The following is a 24,760-nucleotide window of genomic DNA, read 5'->3' as shown; positions in this document are numbered from 1 at the left end:
CCCAAATCCCCTCATGCTGTCATTCGACAAATAAATGCTGCCATTTACATCGGCAGAACCTCTCTAACACTTTGTTTCCCATAGCAGCTGATCTACTGCGACGTTACTCCTCGATAATGAAAACAAAATGAGGATGTCATTTGTATCTTCCATTTTCCTTTATCTTCTTATGAACTTTCGACTGTTGACTGGCTAATTAGCTCGATCCATTTTGATAGCCTCCCAAAGGAGAGATTTGGATTCGGGGGACGCGGGGTGACTTTGTTGGCAGGTGAAGGACACTGATTTTTCAGAATGGGGGAGGGATATACAGTATATGACCAAAATGCCCATGATGTACGAATACAACCAGCATTCAAGGAGAAAAAGATCCAGAAATGGTTTGGACCTATTACTCAGATAAAGCTGAAGATTTGCACGTTTAGTTTATGAGACAGTGACTTAAAAACGATGTCCTTGTTAAACAAGAACCACAATTTTCAATGGCCAGGTGACCGTCCTCGGAAAAACAAAAGAAAAAGATTTACATAAATCCTACTTCATGAACCTTAAAAGTAGGCTGAAATAGTGCCAGAAGCATGAGAGGCTGCTTCTACAATAAATCATAAGGATGTTTTATGCAATATTCAAGTAGTTCTTTTTATATTGAATGGAGCTCTTGTATAAATGGAAAAGCTATAACATCATCGCAGGAAATCCTTTAACAAATGAATAATGAGAGGGATGTGAGATCAGGTCGTCTGTCTGAGCTGCGGCGTTATGCATCCAGACGTGCAATCTCGAGTGAACATACAACAGGGAGAAAAGGGACAAAAAACAAAAAAACACAGAGACACATCCAAGTAAGGGAGCCACCTCGGTGATTGAACGCGACTTCTCTTTGACTTTAGACTTTAGCACTTTGTGTACGATTGTGTCTGTGTGTGTGTGTGTGTGAGGCAATTACTCCCAAAAAAAAAAAAAAAGCGGGAAGCACAGGGAAGGTTGGGGGGGGGGGGGGGTACATGAGAGTGCAGAGGGTACATGCTGCTGAACTCAGACCAGGGGCATATACAGTAGCACAGGAATGGAGGCAGCAAGCAGAGCGGGCAGAGCCATTGCTCCCGTACCTTCATGTACGCCCTGCATGTCCTTTCTCGTTTTTGAAGCTTTTTTTTTTTTTTTTTTTTTTTTTTTTAGAAAAGAAAAAGAACAGATAAAAAATAGAGACACATAATGATTTGCATAGGTTCATGAGCTCGAGCTGCTTTGTGTAAAAACTGTGTTGTCCAAGTGGTCGAGATGGATAGTTAGTGCTCCATCTCACTGCTCAACCGCTTACCTGGAGGCACTTGAGCTCACCGTAAAGACGCGCTGGATTTATTACAAAAAACATAGCTGCTTTTTTTGCTTTCCTGAACTTGAAAAGACAGATAGATAAATAAAAGGCAGGCGACATGTAACAAAAATATCCAGTACTTTCATTCTGCCGCATTACTTTGGCGCACAATGCATTCTATTCTGCATTTCTTCTCATTAACTTGTGCAGAGAGATGCAGTGAGTGAGAATTGGTGAGAGATTGACTTCAGTAATTTATTCTTTTTTTTTTTTTTACCTTGTTGAAGCTCCGTCCTGCAGAATCCTTCTCACTGGGTCTGAGCTCCTGCAGCTGCGCATCCAGGATGTCCACCAGCTGCTCCATCAGGCGCACAGAGGAGCTGACGTCACCGGCAAAGATGGGCCCTTTGGTGTGCTTGGCTAACTCGTTGGCCAAGTTGGCCGCATTCTCACCGCTGCGGATCTGCAGGAGGGAGGGGGGGGGGAGTGAAAAAAAGGGTCACGCGAATGCTGGGAGACGCAGTCGGAGGATTTTCGCACTGCCCTGTTTCCAGCATCAATTCCCACTTGAGTGACTCCTTCATGGGTTAATATTTACTTCAACTTCATTTCTCTTTACTTTTGATTTAGCAATTATTATTACTGATGCATCTGCAAATGTTAACATATTCTTTGTTTTCTGGAGAAAAAACGACCGCATTTCCAGACCTTTCCTTAGAGCTGATAAATGCAGTTTCCAGGCTCATCTCCACAAAATTTGCAGTCATCTTTGTAACAAGGATGGATTCCCATTACAAACCTTTTGCGCTACTTGGTTGACCCAGTGGGAGGTACAGTTGCTGAGATCAGGGCCCTTTGGGTGCCAGGCCCCAGTGGAAAGAACACACAAATAAGAGGCCGTGCCTGAAAGGGAAAACAAGAACGGAGTCAACCTTAAGCAAATAAAATCAAATTAGAAAATGTCGGCTTGTGTGCGCACACAGAAATATCAGCCCCGAAGGATATTTTGTTTTTCTCATCAGGATTATCTGGTAATACTGTCTCAATGCTGGCATTGGATAAATTAGAAATAGTTGGACACGGTAAACTCCAAACAGAAAATCATCAATATTTGTCAAACAGCTCCCTCCTGTTTTTGCAACAGAGTGGCAACAATTCTTCCTCCTGCCCTAATTATCCCGGAGCCTGTTAAACTCTGAGCACTAACACAATTTCACATGCAACCAAATGAGGTGTGCGCTGTCTGTGTGAGGCGTGAGAGACGCTTTCCGCGAAGCCGCCGTCGCAGACGACTGAATCATGCGTTACGACCTGAAATGGCACATCTGAAACAATCAAAGACAGCCTCACACCAACCTCCCCCCCCCCAAACTCCCACTTCAACTGACGTTAACACACGAACACTCGCATGCGAGCTTATCCGACACGTCTCACAAACTCGCAAGCCAACGCCGTGCTCCGCCCCCTCCCCCCACCCGGGGGACGCCTCTGGGTCATATTGAAAAAAAAAAAAAAAAACAGAAAAAAGGAGCACGGGCCTCCGGCGCGTGTTTACCTCGCGTCCCCTTGGGGCAAGGCCGCTCCACGGGCATGCCCCTCTGGGTCTGAGGCCACATTATGTCTCTCCTCTCGGTGGCCTCGCAGAAGCGCTCGGGTAGAGGGAAGGACTCGAGGGGCGGAGGGGAAGTCGTCTGCGGGACCGCGGGGGCCGGCCGGGCTGCTCCCCTGCTGCCCTCCTTGAGCCCTGTTGTGGTGGTGGTGGTGGTGTTGTTGTTGTTGTTGTTGGCCACGCCCCGGTGCGCCGCGGCTGTTGTGGCGCTGGCGGCGGCGGCGGTTGTGGTTCTCTGAGGCTGAGGGGACACGGTGGCTTCTGACAGCGGCGGCGGCGGCGCTGCAGGGGGGGGAGGGGGGGACACAGAGGTAAAGCATTTTGCGGAGTCATGTGACGCTTCTGCCATCGAGGTGGGCGGAAAAACATCGTCGACTCTGCGATACGTGGAAGCGTGTTGCTGTGTGAGGCCAGCTAATCAGCGTGGCACCTCTAGAGTGCATGAGTACACAGGCCATGACCATCTAGTGGGCATGTGTCCTCATGTACCACGAAACCCACCCCCCCACCCGTCACATTTGTATCTTTATTTTTCCATTACAATGTAATGATCATAAATCCAAGGATCCCGTTGTGTCAATTGCTGCTAAAGTGCTCGGTGAAAGCAGCATATTTGCATTCCCGTCAACTTTAGTTTATCTAAAGGCACTCAGTCTGCAGTGAACAAGACAATAATTACAGTAAAACCATCCCGCCTGGCAATCATTCTCGCCTCGGAGCTTTTGTGGCATGGCTGATTAGATTTCACTAACGCAGAGCCTGTACACGTAGCCACGGTGCCTGAACATTCATTTTATAGCTTTTCCTTTGCTACAACTCATACGCCGATAAAGCAGGTGTGCAGTAACTCATGCAACGCCTCGGGCAAAAACAATATGTTTCAGTCCTGGGAACGAGGAAATAGTGCACTCTTTATATTTAACATGAGCCACTAAGGAAAAACTACGCAGACATTTTTCATGGGATACGCCACAGAGGTGTAGGTAGGTAGCACTGCAATTACACACAGGAGAATGTCACTGATAAAATGTTGACAAACTAGCTATTTGATATAAATCTGCTCCATATCAACAAATACATCAGAAGAAAAGATGACCCCCCCCCCCCCCCACCCCCACCCCCTGCGCGCGCGCGCCCGCTCCCCTATGTTGGCTGAATTCAAAGGGATGCGCTATATCAATGGAGGGAGCTCGGATTGGAAAATGGAAATCTAATCCCATTTGACTTCTTTGATTTCCTCCATTACGCTGCCTGTAGAGCATGCAGAGGATGTGAAGAGGTGCGGTCGACACCGCCTGCGCTGAGCCCAGTCGCCCTCGGAGGCACCACCCACATCGACAGAGAGCAGGATGTCAGGGGCAGGGCGGGGGGAAATGAGGAGAAGGTGGGGGGGGGGGGTGATGATGGAGGATGCACAGGCCGATGACAGGAAGATTCAAGAACGGTGGGGGGGGGGCTGAGCTGGAGACGGTTTCTGTCTTCCAGTGGACTGGAGGAGAGGCGGCCCAGAACCCCGGGCAGCAACACCTCCGTATATAATGCATCCTTTTGAAAATGGGTCTTGCTGATAGCACACACAAAGCACACACAAAGCACACACAAAGCACACACACACACACACACGCCTGGGCCCCACGGTGTGGATGAGAGGCTTCAGCACAGTTGAGCTGAAGGGAAATCACCTTTGAGGCTGGCTGCTACCTGTGGCGAATTAGGCTGTATTGACCAGAGGAGATGACTCTGTGCTCCTTCCTGTTGGGGGCTTTAGAACTTCACACACACACACACACACACACACACACACAGGAAATACACAATACAACCAACAAAACACCCACCCGCACACACACACACCTTGGACATGAAGGCGTACACAGCCGACCGGCTGTTCTGACACGGAGATGAAGGCGGACGTGGCCGGCTGGCTCTGGTCCCTCCCCCCCCCTCCTGTATCCTTTTACGCCACAGTGGAATTGTGGGCCTCGCGGCCTGTCCCAGCGGGTGAGAGGGCGACCTGTGCTTAGTGTCCTCTCACAACTAACCCCTTATATTTTCATTACTAAGAAATTCTTTTTAAATATCTGTGTTTGGGTTGCTTGGTAAACTTTCTGCAGGCACCAAAAAAAAAAAACCTCGGGGCCCTTTTATCGATTTAACTTCCAAAGTATGAACGACGGTCCGATACGATTCGGCGAATGAGGAGTTTAGAGTGACGGCGAAAAATAAAATGAAAACGAATCGCTGCTCGACAGCATGATTTAAGATAAAAGGCTCGCAACTGGAGATAATCAATCAAAAGAAAGAGGCATCTGCTGTAATCCAAGCACATTCCTTTAGCGTGTCAACGAACAACTGTGTCTTGTCTGCACCCCTCGCTCAAGAGGGCCGCTTGTCACGGCTCGCCGGGATGCAGCGCTCCAGTTACAACGAGTACGATTAAACGTCTTTAAAAGGTTTTTTTTTCGGTTTGTTTATTTCTTTGCTACCTGCAATCAGCTTTGATGATTAAAGTCAGTTAATTCGATGTTAGAATTAATGGGCTTGGCCCTCTCTTGAAAGCCTTTCCATTTGCCCCCGTGGCAAACGGGACGGGTTTCGCTTTGGGATAAAGGTTCGTGGAGGGGATTTGCGGGGCCAACGTCTGTGCTCTGCGAGTCACTGAACAATGCTATACGTTAAAGAGCTTCATTAGCCAGAGCCGTTATGAAAAGGGCACACGTAAAGGGGCTAAAATAATCCTGTCTGCGGTTTCATCCCATGTCTGTAATCCTCTTTCCTGTGTGAGAAGGAGACTAATGGGAACGTAGGCTGTGCTTCCCAGGGATATTCGAGCATAAACAATACAGCCTCCCTGACCATTGCTGCCCCCCGTGTACCTAGCGTGTCAGCCCATAATCCTGCCGGCAACACAATAATCTCATTACCTTTATGCCGTAGCTTGGTTTAATTTGATCCAACGAGAACTTGGAAGGAATTAACCCCAAAGGTATTAAAAAAAAAGAGACCCTCCTCTCAGGCACTCACTTTGTCACAGAGATGTCCAAGTGGATACGATTTTTTTTTTTTTTTAAGCAGCCGCTGTGAGGGACGGCTATTGATCCGTTGGTGGTGCCGTATTAGCCTTTTTCTACACCTTTTGTGATTCAGAGCATGGACAAAATGTCTTTAGTTTAGTTTCGACCATGTGTCAACACATGCCTCCTACCACTGAATGCCGCCCCCCCCCCCCCCCCCCCCCCCGCCCCCGCCCCTGCACAATATTCCTTTGATTACACAGAAAAGCAGATCTCCCATGTTAGGGCTATATAGCAAAAACCAGGACAGGATCTTTGATTATGATGTCCCTGCTGCACGCAGGCGGGGGCGGGGGGGGACCTTCAATTAGCGGTCACAGAGTGTGAATGCATAGAGTGATATTCTGCAAAGTACCGCCAGTAGTCGAGGGGGCACCCTTTCTCGTGACCTCGGCGGGAGCTTGGACGCCCACCCTCTGTTGCACTTGAATGTATCTCGGCGGTTCTGTTATTACCGCTGGGGTTATAGGCCTCGGATTGATGACCGACAATGAGGCGGGAATCAGGGCGAGAAGGGGGCCACGGCTCGCCGAGTGTTGTCGGAGCGTATGTACACACGCGCACGCACACACCCATTGCAAGCACTCGGGAACACCCACGCTCACACACACACACACAAACACACACACACACGGAGCCCCGACGAGACTTTCACCAGGACGCCGTAGTCATGCCGGGTTGACAAATGAAAAGCGACGGCGTGCGAGTCTTTTATATTCTGCTTAATGACTTCACTTTCAGTAGGCGCCACGTGGTTCTTCATCAGGGTAATGTTTCATACACATTACCAGGTGCTGTTTATCTTGCGAGGGAGGGGAGGGTAAGGGAACGCTCGTTTAGCCTTTTTTTCCCCATTTAATTTGCCACAGAAAAAGTTTTAAGGACTGTTCAATCTCCGCAGTCCCCCCCCCCCCTCTGTCATGGGATTATCATGATTATCATTATCATGATTGAGCAATGCTGTTTTGGAGATTTAAAGTATTATTTTTTTTTGCATTTTGTGTGAGACTTATTCATTTCTATGGTAAAAAAAACACATAATACACATCATTTGAACACTGAAATACTGCTCCTGGGCGGTAATCACCTTCTAATGAAAGAGGAACTGGGAAAGTTAACAAGTGAGTTGAAACTCAAACGATTTTCAAAGTCTGTTTCTTCATCAGAAGGGGGCCATGCTCAGGGAACCAAGAGAATCTAGTGGATGGAAAATAAATGAACTACCCATCAGCTTTAATGTCCCTCAGAGTGCAGGTTAATTGAAATAAGGTGTTGAACTGCTAAAGAAATAAAAGGGTAAGTCAATTATTTCCTCCAAATATCTCAACTTCAAACATGCGTTCCATGCAGGCACGAGTTCATATGATAATGGAGCTATTCCTAAGTATGAAATGGTGCAATGGTGTAAAAACGTTTGCAAAGCGTTTAGATATCTACCAATAATAACAATAATACACAAAGGAAATTGGATTACACGTCTCTCTGTGTGCGCTGCATTTGTAGCTGTGCAGTGGAACACGCTGTGTAATTGCTTGTGTGCCAGCAGTAAATATCAAGAAAGCTGAGTGAAACGTCATATAATTTCCCATGAGTCATGTCTATGTGAGGGTATGTACAGTATACGTCCATGTCTTAGAGAAGCAAAAAGAAAAAAGAAAAAAAGCCTAATAGCTGGCTTATGTTATTTACTGCTGTCGCCAATAATTTGCTTTCCCTCAATACAAAACACATTGATTCATATGGACAAAGCAAAGCAGGCACAGTGCACTCCCACACAGACGAGCTTATAAACACATCTACACATTCATGTACACTCTCACACACACAGAATGACACCAAAGTATAGAGAACAGACACAGCAGCTGCCAGACTACAGCCTGCTTATTTTTTATTTTTTTTTCTTCCCCTTGCAGCTTTCTTTGTACTGTACGTGCCTCAAATTTCAAGCATTAACTCCAAGTGTGCCGAGCAGACTGATATTTAAAGCCTCGCGCTCAGGAGGATGTCTATTTCGGAGGTGCTTATTTACAAAGGCACACACACACACACACACACACATAAGCATGCAATCACGCACACACGCACATTAACACAGATTAGCAAAGCACACATCGACACAGGAATCAGAACTGTGTGGAATAAATCTCCTCAAAAGGCGCGTGTCAGGGAGCGATGGGGGACCATTGTGATGTCTAAGTAATAATTCTTTTAATACGCCTTGTTTCGAAGTCAGACTGAACTCAAACAAGAGACTGTGGATCCCCTCGGCTCAGCAGACCCATAATCGCAGCCCCCCCCCACCACTCTCTCTTTTATGTAAAACAACTCTTTGTGACATTCTACTGTAAATCCTAACCCCTCTGGTTTACTTTTGCCCACATACTTGTATGTTGTCAGCGCGACATTGTAGAGTAGCTGTACATCAGCTGGGGAGACTTTCCGGGGGAAAGGGGGTGACTAGCAGCTTGGGAAAATGAGAAAACATTTTTCTCGAGTTGTGCTTTTAAATGAAAAGGGGGGGAATTTTCCTTGCTTTTTTGTCCGGCAACAACTGGCCCCCGTGATTGCATTTCAGAAGAAACGGTTCCTGACCTCGTGTGCTGAATGGCCACCAGACACCGGGTGGCTAAATAATATCCCACCATGTGATATCACAGAAGTAGCGAACACGACTGTGAATCCCCATCTTGGGACTTGCAACCCCACCCCCCCCCCCACCTCCTTTTTATCAGCCCAGTTAAATTGACCCTTATATCGTAACCAAGAATGAGACCAGTGGGTCACAAAGTAGACAGAGTAACCTCAGTGTATCATAAAATGGTGGTAAAAAACAGCTACATGGGAGGAATAAAGCAAAGGAAGCAAGCACATAGGGAGAGTTAAAAAAAAAGGAGCCTTTGGATAAAGATGCACTCCCCAAAAGTGCCCTTCCAAACCAGGCCTCCTGCATCATAAGTAAGACAGACACATTTCTAGGATTAAGGGAAGCCTTAAAGTTAAGGGACATGCCGAGTTGACCCGACCCGGCGACCGAAGCGCAGGTTTAAGGCTATAGGTCACTAGTGGGGGACGCGCTGGGCTGTTTTCAGGGGAGATTGTTGTGTACATCGAGCCGTTTTGTTTTTGTTGTGATTTTTTGGGGCTGGCCGTGGCTTCTCCAGTCGACAACATCGCGATCCTGAAAAACAGCCAACAGGGGGGGTTCAGGTCAACAGGAGCGAACGTGCGGAGGGGCCGTAGAGAAGTGGTTTGTAATAACGGCTTTCGGTCAAATAGGAACATCACCTGCGCAATCACCACTGCACGCTAAACTGTTCAATGCAATTATGTCACTTAAATCTCAACAATGCTATAAACTGTTCCCGCAGTGGGGAAATATTTCTAAAAAGACTTTACTGGGGAGGGGGGGTTGACGTTGGTGAATGCGAAGGGCATATTCGTCCCTCACGCCATGCGTGTACAGAGGCACTGCAAGGGATTTACCGAAATCCTGTCATTTAGTGCACACGGACCCGATCGGAACAGCCTTTGCTCCGGGTTGCAGGGGGAGTGGGGGGGGAAACGCAAACGCAAATATATACACAGTTTGTGGACGATCGTAGGAGGAGGACTATGAAAAAACAGGAGGGACTGAAAACAAAAACAAATCAAAGACTGAAAAAGCAGGACTGAATGCAATAGAGATAAAAATGAAAGAGAGAAACAATAAGATGGACGCAGACGAGAATATGAGAGGAAGACAGAAAAACAAAAAGCCAGATTTTCCACATCAATACAGTCTCCTTTCACACCGCTGGGTCCTTTGGGGCAGCTGACAGGGGGCTCGGGGGAGAGGGAATTGGGGGGGAGGGGGGGAGCGAGATATTGTGAAGGCAAACAAACAAATTTTATTTTTTAACACATCCTGATCCCTGAGCACTTTCGGGAAGAAGGCTCTCGTTTGACGTTCCCGAGTGCAAAGCGTGTACCCTTCCTCCTCCTCCTCCTCCTCCTTCCTCCTCCTCAGTGTGGCTTCACTGCCTTCCTCTCTAAAACGTGGCCACGCACAAGTTGACCTCTGTGTTAGCACAGCAGAAGACAGGAATGAATCACAGTGGCGCTTATTAGTGAGATGTATATTCATCAGGCTATAAGAGGTACGGGGCCCTCTGGGGTGACTGCTGATGCATGCGACTCACCGGCATCGGCAACAGCGGAGCGCTTCTGCGTCGCCAAGCACTTTCGCAGGACACAATCTACGGGGCATTGTCTTTCGGCCGCATGCGGAGTTGTGCAAACTAATAGGCGAGCGGCTTCACTGAGCCCGACCTTATAATTTCAAACAAATTGGGTCGTTTCCTCCTCCTTACGAGCTCCCCCCCCACTCGTAAATGCGTGATTTGAGGCCGCGGCAAAGGTGGAAACTGTATGCAAATGTATTGAAGTTTCAACAATTAAAGAGGAGGTCTTGATTTGTGTGGGCGTTAACGGCAGCGCTGGGGGGGGGGGGGCTTTCGTACGGATGTGATCCAGAATCCGATTTTTACGATTAGGGGACAAATAAAAGGTTTTCCAAAGCTCACTTATGTCCCATCGAGGCCGTGAATTGAGTCTCTTTGCGCACACTTCTCTAAAGAAATAGATTTTGATATGCTGGCTCAGTGCTTTGAGGCAAAATACCAGAGCTTGGCATGAACAAACAGATCATAGAAATGGGGGCATAGTGACTTTTGCCATGGCATACCTCATTTAAATCAATTTAATCTTCTCAAAAAAAGATGCGACAAAGCAATATATCTTTTTATGAGTTGTTGTGTGCAAGTAAGGAAACAGGCATGGAGCCATTGTTAAATGAGTGGATTATGGTGCTTCTAGTCGAAGCCAGGAGTGGGACTTACTGACCCATTTAATGTCCACTTGAAGTGAAGCCGCGTGTTGGATTTGATCCTATCCACTCCCCCATAATCCTACACGAGATGATCTTGCCCTGATGGATTTGACAAGAACTCAACTGTCTGTCAAGCGGGGTCTCTACATCACTTTGATGTGATTGCATCGCATGACGGAATGAATCACGTAACAGAGTTACAGCGTACTTGATAAATTTGGGGGAGAGGGAGACGGACGGCGCAGGGGATGCTTTGAAATAATCCCAAACGGCAGAAATCTGCGTTTGAATTAAAAACAAACAGATCCTCCGGTCTTCGAATGGGAAACCATTTCTATTACAAGTCAAACAGTGACCACGCCATGTGACAAGTCTAAAATGTTCTTTATTTTGTTTGTCCTGTGTTGATCAAAACACAAACGTTGCATTGTTTTCGGGGGCGCAGGCGGTGAAACAAGCTTTGAGGCATCACGGCGCGTGTCTGGCGACAGCCGGGGACAAAGTGCCATCATTTAGATCTCAACATCGGTCATGTGGGAGGACAAGTTTATTGACATCTTGATGATCACCCCGGACCATTCTGCCTCGCGTTCATCGACTGCAACTCAACATACATTAGTCGGCAGCAGGGGCCCGGGCCTCGTGGCTCATTTGTCACGAAGAGCAGAACGTAGGCCTCGTTGATGTTAAAATGAGGATGTGTGACTACAGAAGCCCCGAGGAGCAGAGGCAGTGTGGGATTCCCAACGCAATCCGAAGGAAAGGGGGGGCGCGGGGTTCCTTTGGGTGCTTTGGAGGGGTCTGAATGAATAAGTGAATAAACACTTCAAACACTTATTTAAGGTGTGTTTCTCCTTCACACATACACACAAACACAATAGCCATAATGTTGTCTTATTTCAGGTGTGAACGCCACTAAAAGCCTTTGATTTCTGTATCTGTAATCAGGGTCCATTCAGCAAACAAACAGACCATTGGAGCAAGTCTGTCTATAAGCAGATTATACCCAGAATCCATGAACCCTACGCTAAAAGAAAAACAACCAAAAGGCCGTTGTTAAGACCGCTCATCAATCGGTTTATAAACACATGATTAAATGTGAAGACATGCCCCAATTTGATGCATTTGTTTCGTGTCCAAAAAGGGGATATTATGACCACTTTCAAAGCATCGCATTCAGCGCATGCGAGGAACTGCTGAGAACGAGCTCATTCAAATTCTCTGCGTGTAACGGTACGTTTTGTGCGGGAATGAAATAAGGAAACACCTCGGCTGGAGCTTATTTCTCAACTGCTCCAAATGTACTCTTGGTATGCAAATATTTAATTAAAAAAATCTGTCTAGTATTCGTCTTATTGGCAGTTGAGGTAATTCAAACATGCTATTCGTGGTGGGGAAAAATAAATAAATAAAACATTTTCCCATCTTGTTTCCCCTGATTGTTACAATATTCAACTTAATGCCACCTCTGCATATTAATTCTGCTGTTTGTTTTTTTTTACAATGAAGCTTGATTTGGTCTGAATAGATAGACGCTGTTCCACTGACTGAACACGATTTAGCAGCCAACACAAAAGCGGACGAGCCGACACGTAAGGAGAATTTATTGAGCCCACCACGGAATTATCTGCGGCGGAGTTGCTTGACCTCCGCGGCTCATCGCCGAACATTGCGTGGACTTAGGACTTTGGGTGTGAAGGGGATTAGGATAATTACCGTTATTATATTTTCAGCAGAAGGACCATCTCGGCTCCCCTCAGCTCTCGACAGCTAAATTCAAAAAACATGCGCCGATGATGTGACCCCGGGTGATTGATCCTTCTCCCTCTTTTTCTCCTTTAGACAGAACATTGAATCCTTACACTCTGCCTACAGAGAGTAAAAGTCTTTTTTTTTTCTTCACTATGGCAGACGGAGATTTGGAGTTTAAGCATCACTTGGGGAATGATCTGACCTCGCCCCCGGGACAGGCTTTGCACCTGTCCGGGCATGCACGTTTTCCAGAGGTGAAAGTATATCTCTCTTTAAAAATGGATGTGCTTGCAGCGTCCCTTGAGCCTCGGCATCAGGAAAAGCCAGCATGGTAAACCTCCCCAAATTCCCTTGATACTGATCCCTTATGATACGGTAACTGGCTTTGAGGTGTTGTTTACCACAGAGCCCTGCTCGATTCGCTCCCCCCCCCCCCCCCCCCCCCCACCCCCTGAGATGCTTCCCTACACTGCAAAGCTTCCTGTAACATATCTAGCACATATTAGATTCTAAATTAAAAATCAGTCAGCTGTGACACTTGATGCATGGATGGGAAATACCAGAGGAATATCACAGCACACTTGACGGCAACAAAAATCCCAATTGCTGCAATGCAATTCAACAATACCGTGTGATAACACAAGGACTCGGGGACTCTGTGGTGGGCTCTTACCGTGTGCGGGATCAGGCGGGCCGAACTCCAGGTTGTACCTCAGGATGTAAAAATTATTCCACACATAGAGCTGGTTGTCTCGCGGATTGTATTCCACAGCTGCGATGTACTGGTACTGGTTGGGAAAGTGGATGTCGACGTACTCCCCGCGGCTCTGCCGGGTGTTGTAAACGTAGTCGACGAGGCTCTTGCTGACCTCGCTCTCGTTGTCCTCGTAGGTGGAGCGCACCACGTACAGCACCCCGCACACCATGAAGGCGTTGGAGGCCGAGCGCTTGTCGTAGGTCGTGTCCCAGGTGGCCTCGAACCGCAGCGTGTAGGGGTTGAGCTGGCTGAGCACGATCATGCCGTTGTTCTGCTCGGTGGCGTAGATCACCCACAGCCCGTTCTCGTCCACCGCCAGGTCGATGTCGGTCTTGCCGCCCCACTTGTACGGCGACGTGTCGTGGTAGTTGGCGTTGTTGATGATGGCCTCGCCGCTCTTGATGCGCGTGCGCAGGTCGAACTTGACGATGTTGCGCGTGCGCTCCTTGTTGAAGAACACGGCGCCGTCGTAGACCACGAAGCCCGTCCCGTCCACGCGGTGCGGCAGCTTGTAGGTGACGGTCTGCCGGGCGTTCCGGAAGTCGTCCAGGGAGGAGTACTCGATGAGAGTGTCCGTCCTGTACGGAGTCCACGGCATGAAGTAGATTTTGTCGCCGGCTTGCAGCGGGTCCTTGCACCAGGCGCCAGCTTGTTGCTCCGCTTCGAATAGAAAGGAGGGATCACCCACGGCTTTCAGAGTCCCGGGACAAAGAAAAACTGGCAACGAGAGAAGAGTAGAATGAGAAACAGACACGGGTTAGCGCGGGAAAATCAAACCGTACAGATCTGCATTTGCATGTGTTCACTTGGACTGACAGGTTGTCCGTGAGGACTAAGTACAGACACGCATTAAAAGAGCTGCCACAACACAAATAACATCTATAGCAAATATCCACAAGCAGAAAAATGATGTGCATAGAAAGAAAAGAAAAGAAAAAGGAACAGAAAAGTTATTATGCATTATGTTTAAACATCTAAAGTATTTAGAAATAAAAAAAGAAGCTTGGCCTCATGAACATTTACTGTTGGGAGTAGAACACAAACGAGGGGATATAGAACAGAAACAAAAACAATTGGTCCTCTGAAAATAAAAAAAATAAAAAAATGCATCCAACTAAAGTCACTTGGCAACAGACGGGATTGGTTTGAGAGAGCGGGAGTCAGTACAGTGTGTCAAATGTTGGCGTGTGTACTTGGATGTATCTAGGTTACACCGCCTATTCTGCTGAATATACCTGAGAGGCTTGTCATTACCAAGTGGTGCAAATGTCACCACCGTTAACAAGGGAAAAAAAAAAAACTTGCAGTAAGGGTCTCTTGAGGTGTTTCGGCGGGGGCTCTGAGGCACAAGAATCAACACAGGAGAGAGCAGCAAGTGGTCAGGTGAGTATAATGGGCAGAGTGGAAAGTGGGAGGCGGAGGGACAGTAGAACGCAATAGTTCGGGGAAAAAACGGGGGGGGGGGGGGAGGGGGTCGTGAAACAGTCTGACCATAGCATGCTATGGAAAAGAAGTGAGGGTTGGGGGCCAGGCAATAGGAGATACTGCTGAGTAGCAAAAAGCATCCAGGGAGAATGAGGAGACGAAGCCCCTTTGCGCCGCAGCCAATTCTCCCCCCCCCCCTCCCCCCCATTTACATTGTTTTGGCCGCTAGTGTGCCGTCTCTTTTATGGCGAGCCCCGATTCCCTCGTTGCACTACACTGGCCGTTAAGATCACAGCTAGGGGGGGGGGTTGCGACGATAACGTCCGGGATGGGTTGGTAGGGGCCACCGTGGGGAAATAGGTAGTTTACAACCAGATGCCACAAAACAAGGAGCTAGGGTTTGGATTGTGTCTGTTATTTACCTTTTTGCTCCACTTCTATTTTAAGCGTTGGAAGAGAGAATGAAAGGGTTGCAAAGGGGGGAAAAAAAGAGATTAATATGAATTAACGGTCATAGGTATGGTTACGTATGCAAAAAACATGTTATGAGACATGGGCAAAGATGGTCAGACCTATTTAGAAAATGAGAGAGAAGAAAGTTGTTAGAAAGTTGAAAGGCGGCGTCAAGGTCCTGTCTTAGAGAAGGGGAACGAGGGGAATGAGAACATTGACAATAATACATTACACATTTGAATCATGGCACAGTGGTGGATGGATTTGGTCTTTGAGACACTCTCAACTGCCAGCAAGTGTGAGCTATTGCTAATGACATCACTTTTGACATTCAGAAAAGAATCCAATCATTTATTTTCTAAAGATAGGTAGGCAGACAAATCTTGTATGTAGAGTGTATGTGTTGTAATTGTTTAGTGAGCCAAATGTAAGAGTGACTCATAGCCATGCTGTGAATACTACATAATACTCAAATTAGTTCATTTTATTCATTCATATATATTATAATTCACCATACTGCTTTCAAAGTGTGGTCTGTGTTAATCCACCCACCACCATTAACCAAACATAACGCCAATAAAAAATAACTTGGCTGTTTTGAATTGTATTTTTTTTTTTTATAAAAATATATATAGCGCAGTACATTTATATTTTTAAGAACATATATTAAGATTTTAATACAATTAGAATTACATTTTCATGTTTTAATGAATTAGGGTCATTGGGGCAAAGTGTGCCTGCTGAAGCGTGAATTTGTCTTTGCCTCCGTCTAATATAAGTTAGTCAACATGTTGTACCATTCAGACTATTCACCAATTATCAAACTATTCAGGACGCTTCAACCAATTCATTTCAATTCATCCCAGATGTTTACAGATGAATTGCAAAATATAGACTTAAAAGTCAAATGTATTCCAGATGCATTAGTATTTGCACAAAACTCACTAGATCAGTTTTAACTGAAACAGGGAGAAGAGATATCTAAAAACATTTACAAAATTCTTTTAAAAAAAAAGACTGAGTGTCTGAGTGATAATTAGAAACCCAGGTCAGACTACGAGCCACGTCTTCCAAACTGGGAAAGTTGAGATAAACAATTGGTCTGCGTTCTGTTCAATGAGCAGGTTCTTTTTCCAATTTCGGCACAATGATATGCATTACAGAAAGAAATAATGATTAAGTCATTCAATGACGCTTAATCTGAATATGAACGAAGAAAAGTTAGGCAGAACTTATTTTATTATTTATCTTTGAACACAGATATTTTTAAGACCAAAACTTGATTTTGTTGACCAATGGATTATTTCCTTTCATCAACCGATCTGTAAAGCTGAGTTCCTCCACTTATATTCACACAAATAACACTATAAGATATTGGATTTTTTTGTTTGTTTCTTACCTCTGTAGGCAGACCTAAGTCTAATTAAAGTAACTATCTAGGATTGCTAAATTCAATGTGAAAGTGTGTGTTTGATCCCCGAGTCTGACCTAGGCTTCCATCGCAAAAGAGCAGTCGAAACTAGACATTCAGAAGGATCCCCGAATGAATGCACGCCATTCTGCAGAAGAAATTCGACAAGCGTTGCAGCGAACTACGGGATCAAACACAGCGAAGAGGCGAATGTTTTTTTTTTTTTTTTTTGTTTTTAACAGTTGAAATCTCAGCCTCAGCCACATAGAACAGAGAAGGCGCGAAGAGAGAGACGGGGTGAGATGGCGTGAAGGACACCTGGAAAGAGAAAGGAGAACACATGACGGAGGATCCGATGGCGTAGGCAGAAATGAGAAATAGAGAAATTGCAATCAGTGTGATCAGAAAATCAGTCAGTGGACGAAGAGAGTGAGTCAGAGAAGCCGAGGACGTTTCCTGCAGATTGCACAGAGGAAGGGAAGAGAGTCAGTCACTTTAAATATAGCAGCATTAAAACAAACAGGAGACACATGCCACACCACACTAACCCCAACTATTTCTAATTAGACATTGCAGACTTGCTAGGGAATCCCTACTTTTTCAATCACATTATAATGATTATCAATAATCAGGGGAACTTTTCCAAATTGCTTGCGAGGAGAAGTCTAAATAAAAAAAAAAAAGAAACGCTTTTATGTTGCTTAATTGGAACAATTATAAAAGGCAATTCAGAGAGTGACTCGGTGCCAGGTGAAGACTAAATGTACATCCTTGGCTGCCAAATAAAAGATAATGCTGCTAATGAGGGCAGTTTATGACAAGAACAAAACTAAGCCCGAAAAGGATAAAAATGGTAGAAATATCGGCAACTCGTTTCAAAGGCCACTTGCACAGAAGTGAAAGAGCCACACATTTATATATTGTCATTACACAAAAGCTTGGAAAATAGAAACAAAGTAATTAAGTACCAAATCATATCCAGTCAGTCGGAGAGAGAGACAGAGAGCAGCTGTTTATCATATTACGTTATTAAACGGCTGGCCGTCTTTTATGGCACAGACAGACAGACTTTAAGGGGCAGCACTTACAAGTGAAAACGAGGACACTTGTCCCGTCGCTGATCAGCTTAATGGAGATTTAATACGTTGTCTTACAAAACAACTTCTCAAGTCTTGTATCCCGGGGGGAAAAATCCAGGGGATTCTAAGCTCCTGAACCGACGGGCAATGTATTTAATCACAAGTCTCTGTATTTGGCAGGTGATTTATTCCGAGGTCTTTGCTCTCCTATACGTGCCAACTGTAGAAAGGGGTTTGGGTTTGCTCCTGAGTGGGGAAAAAAAAAAAGCTCACTAAATCTCGCCCTGTGCAAGGCTGACTCCGCTAAATGATCTAGGGCATTTTGGGGACGAGGAGACAGAGGATTGGTAAGAGGGAAAAAGAAAACATGAAACACGCAAGTTGCCTATGAATCACAATCTATTACAGCAACGGGGCTTTTGCGTGGGAAAGGCGGAACTGGACTGGTGTGGACTGGGTCAGATTGGGAGAACACTCAGCACTTACCAGGGCAGTTGCGATACGATACATTCTGTGTTCTTGGTCCTATTCTGGTTGGGCATGGACCTTGAGAAGCAAAAAGACGGCGCTACAGACATGCATTGTTTGAAACGGCTTAGAGTGAAATGAGGACCCTTTTGGATTTTTTTTGTTAGAAAGACTTTGCCGGAGCCGAGAGTCCTTGGGCAAATGTTTCTTCTCCCTGACCACATTAGACCAGTCTCGCTGTTTCTAGTTGCATGAAGAAGGCAAAAGAAACAGTGGGAGGACATGAGTGCACCTTGAGGCTAATCAAACTATTAGGTTTGGAGGGAACACACTGAGACATGAGATCAATACTTCACTTAACTATGAGGCGTGTAAATGTAGCTGTTAGGTATTTCAGGTGAAAGCTACATGGTTTGGCTTCGGCTCAATAGGGTGGACTCAAATACTCATTATTTCTGATTCCACATTAATTACAGGTCCTCAAAGCCTCGGAGAGGTTAACCTTTAAGTTGTAATGAGTTTTACCATCTAATGATGATCACTAATGCATTCTGATTGGACACTGAGGGGGAAGAGCTTGGCCAGGTATACTGGTAATGAGCAATGTGGGATAAATGCGTTGAATATAACAAAAATACTGTACAGTGAGGTCGTTATATCTATATTTATGTTTAACTTCCCCTTTTGAGTTGATTCAAAAGTGAAACCCATTTTAAAAAGACAACAGGGTTCAGGTACTCATTTGAATCTACGCAAGCTGCCAAATACTCTGGTTTTTTTCTGTTCCACCTGATTAGTGATTCTGGCAACTGATGTAAATCTTTGTCATTAATCAGTTTGTAAAGGTTACCACAGGGAAACTTTCCACAGAAATTGCAAATGAAAAGCACCTTAAAGGACAAAAGAGAAATTTTAATTCAAAGGCCAATCTAAAGATTGTTTGGGAGCAATGAATATTTTAAGCATCCACGAAACAGACTAAATGTTAACGCTATCTCCGTCGAATGAAATAATACCGTGTTACATAATGAAACATCTGTTGCACGAACGTGCATCGAGACCTCGAGATAAGACTCTCGCTCTCTCTCTCTCTCCAGGCAGGACGAGCGTGGTAATGAAACGCTCAGCTCGCCCATCGCGACTTCCTCCGGCCTCCTCGCAGCCAGAAACACGCCGCGCGCATCAATAATAAAAGGGCCGTACAGAAGGAGGACCAAAGGGTTTTACAGGTCATCGTATATATATATATATATATATATATATATATATATATATATATATATATATGTGTGTGTATCACGAAAAGCACACGGTGTTACACAGATGGGAGAAGATACAGAGGAAGATGGGGCTGCACACAAAGGAGAGCGGACTATCTGGAAAACGCAGCGGGAAGAAATGAGAGGAGATCGGATATGATACAGTGGAGAGATAGGGGGAGGATGAGAGTGTGGGGTAGGGTGGGTGGGTGGGTGGGGGGGGGTTCAATTCATGACAGAAGGGTCAAACTTACTGTAGGGCACACACTCATACTGGACCTCCAGGTACTTGTAGGTCCCTGGGCAGGGGTCAGGGAAGACATCTGAACCCGTGATCACGATGCACTGGGTCCGATTGTTGCATCTGCAGAGCGAATGAGCGGAGGGAACAAGTTACAACAGATACAGCCACACTGTGTCTTTTCATGCAACGGAAAATAGTGGAGTGAAATTAAACATGTGTCATTATAATTGGCGGGTGAGGGAGAGGGTTTAAATGGCCCTACAAATAAATACAACGGTTACCACATGGCAATGCTTTTAAATCCGTTAGCTTAAGGGTCAACTCCAATGCTTTTCACTCTGTACTGGCTCTATGGCTTAAAATAGGCCCTTTGTACGTTGTGCTATTGCATTTGGGTTTGTTTTTTCCAAGAGTTTAGATAATCTGAAAGGATGTGCATGGTACAATGAAGAAATACAAACACACTCTGTAACATTTACTCCATCTTCCAGCCCCCCCCCTTGCCATAGGGTCAATAATACATATGTAGTCAATAACTGGTTAAAAGTGTATTGCATTCCTGTTCTTTTACACAGTTGTTGGCTCCATCTGCTCTTTAACATTCTCGCCGGCAGGTATGATCAAACGCAATCCGAAGTGGATCACACAGCGGATCCTGTGTACGCGTGCGTCGTTATGCACACAACCGCTCTCTCGCACATGAGACTCTGAGACTAAAACTAAATACAGAAGGTGTATGCACAGGAACAGTACAAATGAATGCAGCACATGTCGGTGGATAAGACACAGAGACTTATTCACACAGAACTACAATTGCATGGGGACCTCATGCGATTTGTGGATCTGGGGCCCCCCCACATCTGTGTTTGGTGGGGCACATTTGGGCAGAATAAACAAAATGTGTTTCGCTCAAAGTGTTCTGTCTTATTGATTGGAACTCGCTCCTTTACTGAATGGGTGTACACATGCTGAGCAGCTTGATGAGGCTCTTGAATCACTCGCTCGAAATGCCATGGAGATCAACATTAATGATTTCTACTGCAGCCTTCATACTTCTCGCTATGGAAAGGCAAAAAAAAGGTAAATAACTAGAATGCGTTTGTGCGTTTTGTGCATTTGAAATCTGAGGTTTTTTATTTGTAATCATTAGAAATCACATGGAGGACCTAAGTTTTATTAGCCATAGTTTTTTTTTTCTTTTTTCTCGCCATTCAAAGCATTGTAAAAAGTTAATGTCGGTCACTGCCTTTAACATCTGGAGCGCAGACGTTCTAATTGAGCCATCGGCGTGCTCTGATGCCCGGGGAATTGCAGGTGATCCTCCTTTAGCCGTACTGAAATCATGATAACGACATCTATACTCCCGGCAAGCCCACTTTGCTACCGAGGGGACTAAAAATGTTATTGGCAACGTGAGGAGCCAGATCAATAACTCTGTTCTGCTGATTCAGCAAGAACCAGAGATAATATTTGTTTCTTCTGATCAGAGACCAGTGAACCCATTTACTACAGATCATTGGAAAATGTATTACTGGTTGCATTGAATTGTGCTTTGGGTTTTGACTTTGCTTTGGACCGCGGAGGTCATCACCGTTTTGTGTCCAATGTTATTAATGTAATATTAGGCAGCTCAGGGGAACAGTGGTGAGAGGCTTGCTGAGCATTGAACAGAAGCTACGTGGTGGTGGAAATTGTTTGGTTGTCAGATTGAAAGAATAATAATTCAAACCGCATGCCATGGACGCGTGCCGTGCTGTAGGTTTTACGACACCACAAGAAAATTATTCAGCAACCTTAACAAACGGCTTCTGTGTTCAAATGAAAAACTCAATAAAGCAAAATAACCGCAGGGAACAAAATTAGCCAGTGCTTTTTTTCTACTATTTTTAAAGCATGAAATCGATTAATATCCGACTTCCACCTGTTCTATTTCTCCCAATCAGCATGTATTCCAATAAAAAAATAAATCTGATACATTTTAATGACTGCCTTTCTTTAATTTAACCAAAATCAATTGTATTATTATTTTTTGCATTTGGCATTATTATATCAATGGGGTTTTTTTCTCCCAAAAGAGCCATAATGACACCATTTCTGTCAACATCTGCATACGTGCATCAATGTTTAAAGAGGGTCGCAAAGGAGATTTCACTTTATTAATGACCCTCCTGACATAATCCTCATAGTATATTTGTTTTTATGGAAACGAATTCGATGAATTACTGTTTTGGAATTAAAACAGACGCATGATGCTCTGCCCATAAAATGCCGCTTGCATTTGTGGGTAATATTTCATGACTCTGCAGCACTTTCCATATATTATGTGGTCACTTTGATGATTCTGTCCCCTTGCTCATGCATACGCATATCACGCAGAAGCAAAATAAATTACAGCGCTCTATCTAACAGATTCCAATGAGACTGCAAAAGAACTGCCTGGTTTATATCAGGCATATGAAACAGAATAATATCAAAAATAAAATCCATGACACTAATGAGACACAGGCCTGTCGTCGTTTCTCAGGCAAACGTATTAAACAACAGGACATAAGCACTGGGGAGGAAAACACCTCATATTTCTAAAGAAACAATGTTGACATAAGTGTTGATAGCTCTGTCTGATATATTGCCCTAATTTTAGAGCCGTGGAGCAGGAGCGGCCTGTTCAATGGGATTGCGTGACTCGGATTCCTTCTCCTCTGTAAAACCTTTGAGCTTCTCCTGAGACCAAATGAATGACTTCTCCTATGCATGCTTTTAGGCCTCAATTTGAGAAGAATCATGTAATTGAAACTCTTCCAATAAAAAGTTCAGTTTTTGGGCCTGCAAGGGCACAGGTCTCAAAGTGCACACTAATTAAATACATGTAAAATATGATATCTCCGACAATCTTTTGATAGTCTAAGGCTATATAGTAATTAATCATTTACATAATGAATATTAAGTCGGAGGAAGATTTTCTCCACTTTTCCTTCAGAGCTTCTATAAATACCTTGACACTTCAACAGGATTTTACAGAAGAAGAAAAAGTGTAGAGTATTGACTTTATCTTGTTACGCAAAATAAATAATACTAAAAGACCATTAGAATCTGTATGAAGCAAAAAGGAAAGGTATTTTGTATTAGCATATATTAATGCAGAGGTGATTTAATACAAGAAAAGCTCATCCAGTACAAAGTTTGGTTTACAGAGCTCCACATCTGGAATATGACCAGAGGTTGTCTACTATTGCTCGAATTCAGCTACAACTACCACTACTACTGTCATATATTTATATTTGAAAACATGTTCTGTGTGAAATAAATGATCTATCCTCGAAGTAAAACTAAAGCGAGAGGAGGGTGAGGCTGCTTTCTGCTTTGATTAGCTCCATTTCCCCCGACCCCCCTGTTAATGAGAGTGAAGTATTCCAAATGTAATCCCATCACATCCCTGACCTTTTTGGAGAGACATCACTACAATCAGAGTGTCACAGAAAATGCTGCTGGGATTCGATGCAAAGCTACTTTAAAAATGAGCACTCCCCGCTGACAGCGAGAGAGGGTGCAATAAGATGCCAACAAGGTGTAACTGATGGTTCTCCTGATACCCCGCATCCACATGCAATTTAACCTTTCCCACTGTTATCGTAAAGCATGTCACAGGGATAGTTGGACATGAATGTCATTTGCCAAATGAATAACTCATTGACAAAAAATAAAATCATTCAACAGTATGTAATATTAAGGCAAAGACAATACAGGCTTCTAAATAAAACATATGTAATATAGAACTGAGACGCAGCCGTTGATGTTTGAGGTAAATGTAGGATGATTGTCCCATTTACAGAGTTAAAATGCTTAATATACATCTTGGTTATAAGATCTAAGTACCAAACTTACCCATTTTGATCACACACATATGTACACGTATAGTCCTGTCCTAATGCCCTTCGATGCACTGCTTTTAAATTGAACCCATGCGGTCAGTGATGGAGGTCTCATCATGTGACCCGCCATGTGCTGCTCATGCAACAAGGCTAGTTCTGACTAACGACAAGACAATGTTCCTCACTTTCCAAATCCTTGAATGTTCTGCCCCGTCTGGAAAATTGTCTGTCCCTCCTCGCTCACTCACTCACTCACTTCAGGAAGCTTAAGCAGCCATTTGTAATTCAGAATATATACAGCATCAACAGCAAGAACAATCGCTGTGTAACTGGAGGAGAAAAGCGACATGAGTGAGGGGAGCACATTACAGGGAAATGCACAATCTACTTCCCGGTGCTCCCTGTTTGAATTTCAATCAAATTAGCGTCTCTTAAACTCAAAGTGACCCGTCTAGCTCCATTTCATCTGAAATGCTGATGAGGTTCATGGCACAATTATCAAGGCAGACATCTCTCTCAAAAAGGGAAGCCTGCTTATAGCAGACAGGCCCGTTGGATAATTTAATCCCTTCCAAGGCCACAAAACGTCAGCGAAAGCAACAATATCATGTTGATACATTACACAAAATAAACAAAAACGCACAAGCGCAAACCCTCGATTCACAATCACCTCCAATATCAGTATATTTAGAGCATTTTCTGCCCAATATTAATTCAGGAAATAGGTTGTTGGAAATGATCCATTAGCATCTTGCCTTCAACTGGGAGTCTGACCCAATATCCGGGTAAGACTTCCCAGAATCTTGTAATTGCTGTCATATGCTTGTGTTTATGATATGCTCACTGGAGCTGCCCCACGGTGCTGAACGGGGGGATTCCAGGATCCTACAGACTCCAGAGGAAGTCTGTGGGACCCTCATCCGTCCATCTTACCGATTGATTTTTAAGCCAGCCAGGGTATATATCGCCGTGCCACTAAAGTCAATGGAAATGCTATTGTGACATTTCTGCAAGGTATAAATGTGACCTTTTATAAAGACGGCAAAACGCAATTTAAGGGGAAACCACGCACGAAGCCAAAGCTACACAGGCACCTCCTAAAAACAACTTTAATGTTTTGGAGTGGACGAGAGACCCGGTGATATCAGTGCGACCTGACAGGGCTTAGGGGGTAT

The 24,760-nt window shown here is 44.8% G+C and overlaps 1 protein-coding gene across 24 annotated transcripts in view; it reads right to left on the bottom strand.

Annotated features, from left to right (window-relative positions):
- The window catches only part of adgrl2a (adhesion G protein-coupled receptor L2a), an 86,315-nt gene that overhangs the window by 20,121 nt on the left and 41,434 nt on the right, over window positions 1-24,760 (bottom strand). For 12 of the 24 annotated variants that reach the window (XM_037470532.2, XM_037470539.2, XM_037470541.2 and 9 more), the window contains exons 4-11: window positions 19,727-19,836; window positions 18,232-18,291; window positions 15,225-15,239; window positions 13,294-14,094; window positions 2,874-3,209; window positions 2,118-2,221; window positions 1,596-1,781; window positions 1,110-1,148 (exon numbers count right to left, since the gene is read on the bottom strand). In XM_037470532.2, the coding sequence (XP_037326429.2) occupies window positions 1,110-1,148; window positions 1,596-1,781; window positions 2,118-2,221; window positions 2,874-3,209; window positions 13,294-14,094; window positions 15,225-15,239; window positions 18,232-18,291; window positions 19,727-19,836 (1,651 nt within the window). The remainder of the gene's footprint in view (window positions 1-1,109; window positions 1,149-1,595; window positions 1,782-2,117; window positions 2,222-2,873; window positions 3,210-13,293; window positions 14,095-15,224; window positions 15,240-18,231; window positions 18,292-19,726; window positions 19,837-24,760) is intronic. The other 12 variants (XM_062563669.1, XM_037470555.2, XM_062563672.1 and 9 more) reach the window with 5 other exon arrangements.

The sequence above is a fragment of the Pungitius pungitius genome, chromosome 7 (assembly GCF_949316345.1).
Source record: "Pungitius pungitius chromosome 7, fPunPun2.1, whole genome shotgun sequence".
Classification (NCBI taxonomy): domain Eukaryota; kingdom Metazoa; phylum Chordata; class Actinopteri; order Perciformes; family Gasterosteidae; genus Pungitius; species Pungitius pungitius.
The sequence above is the reverse complement of the archived record's forward strand: the minus strand, read 5'-3'. Positions and strand labels throughout refer to the sequence as shown.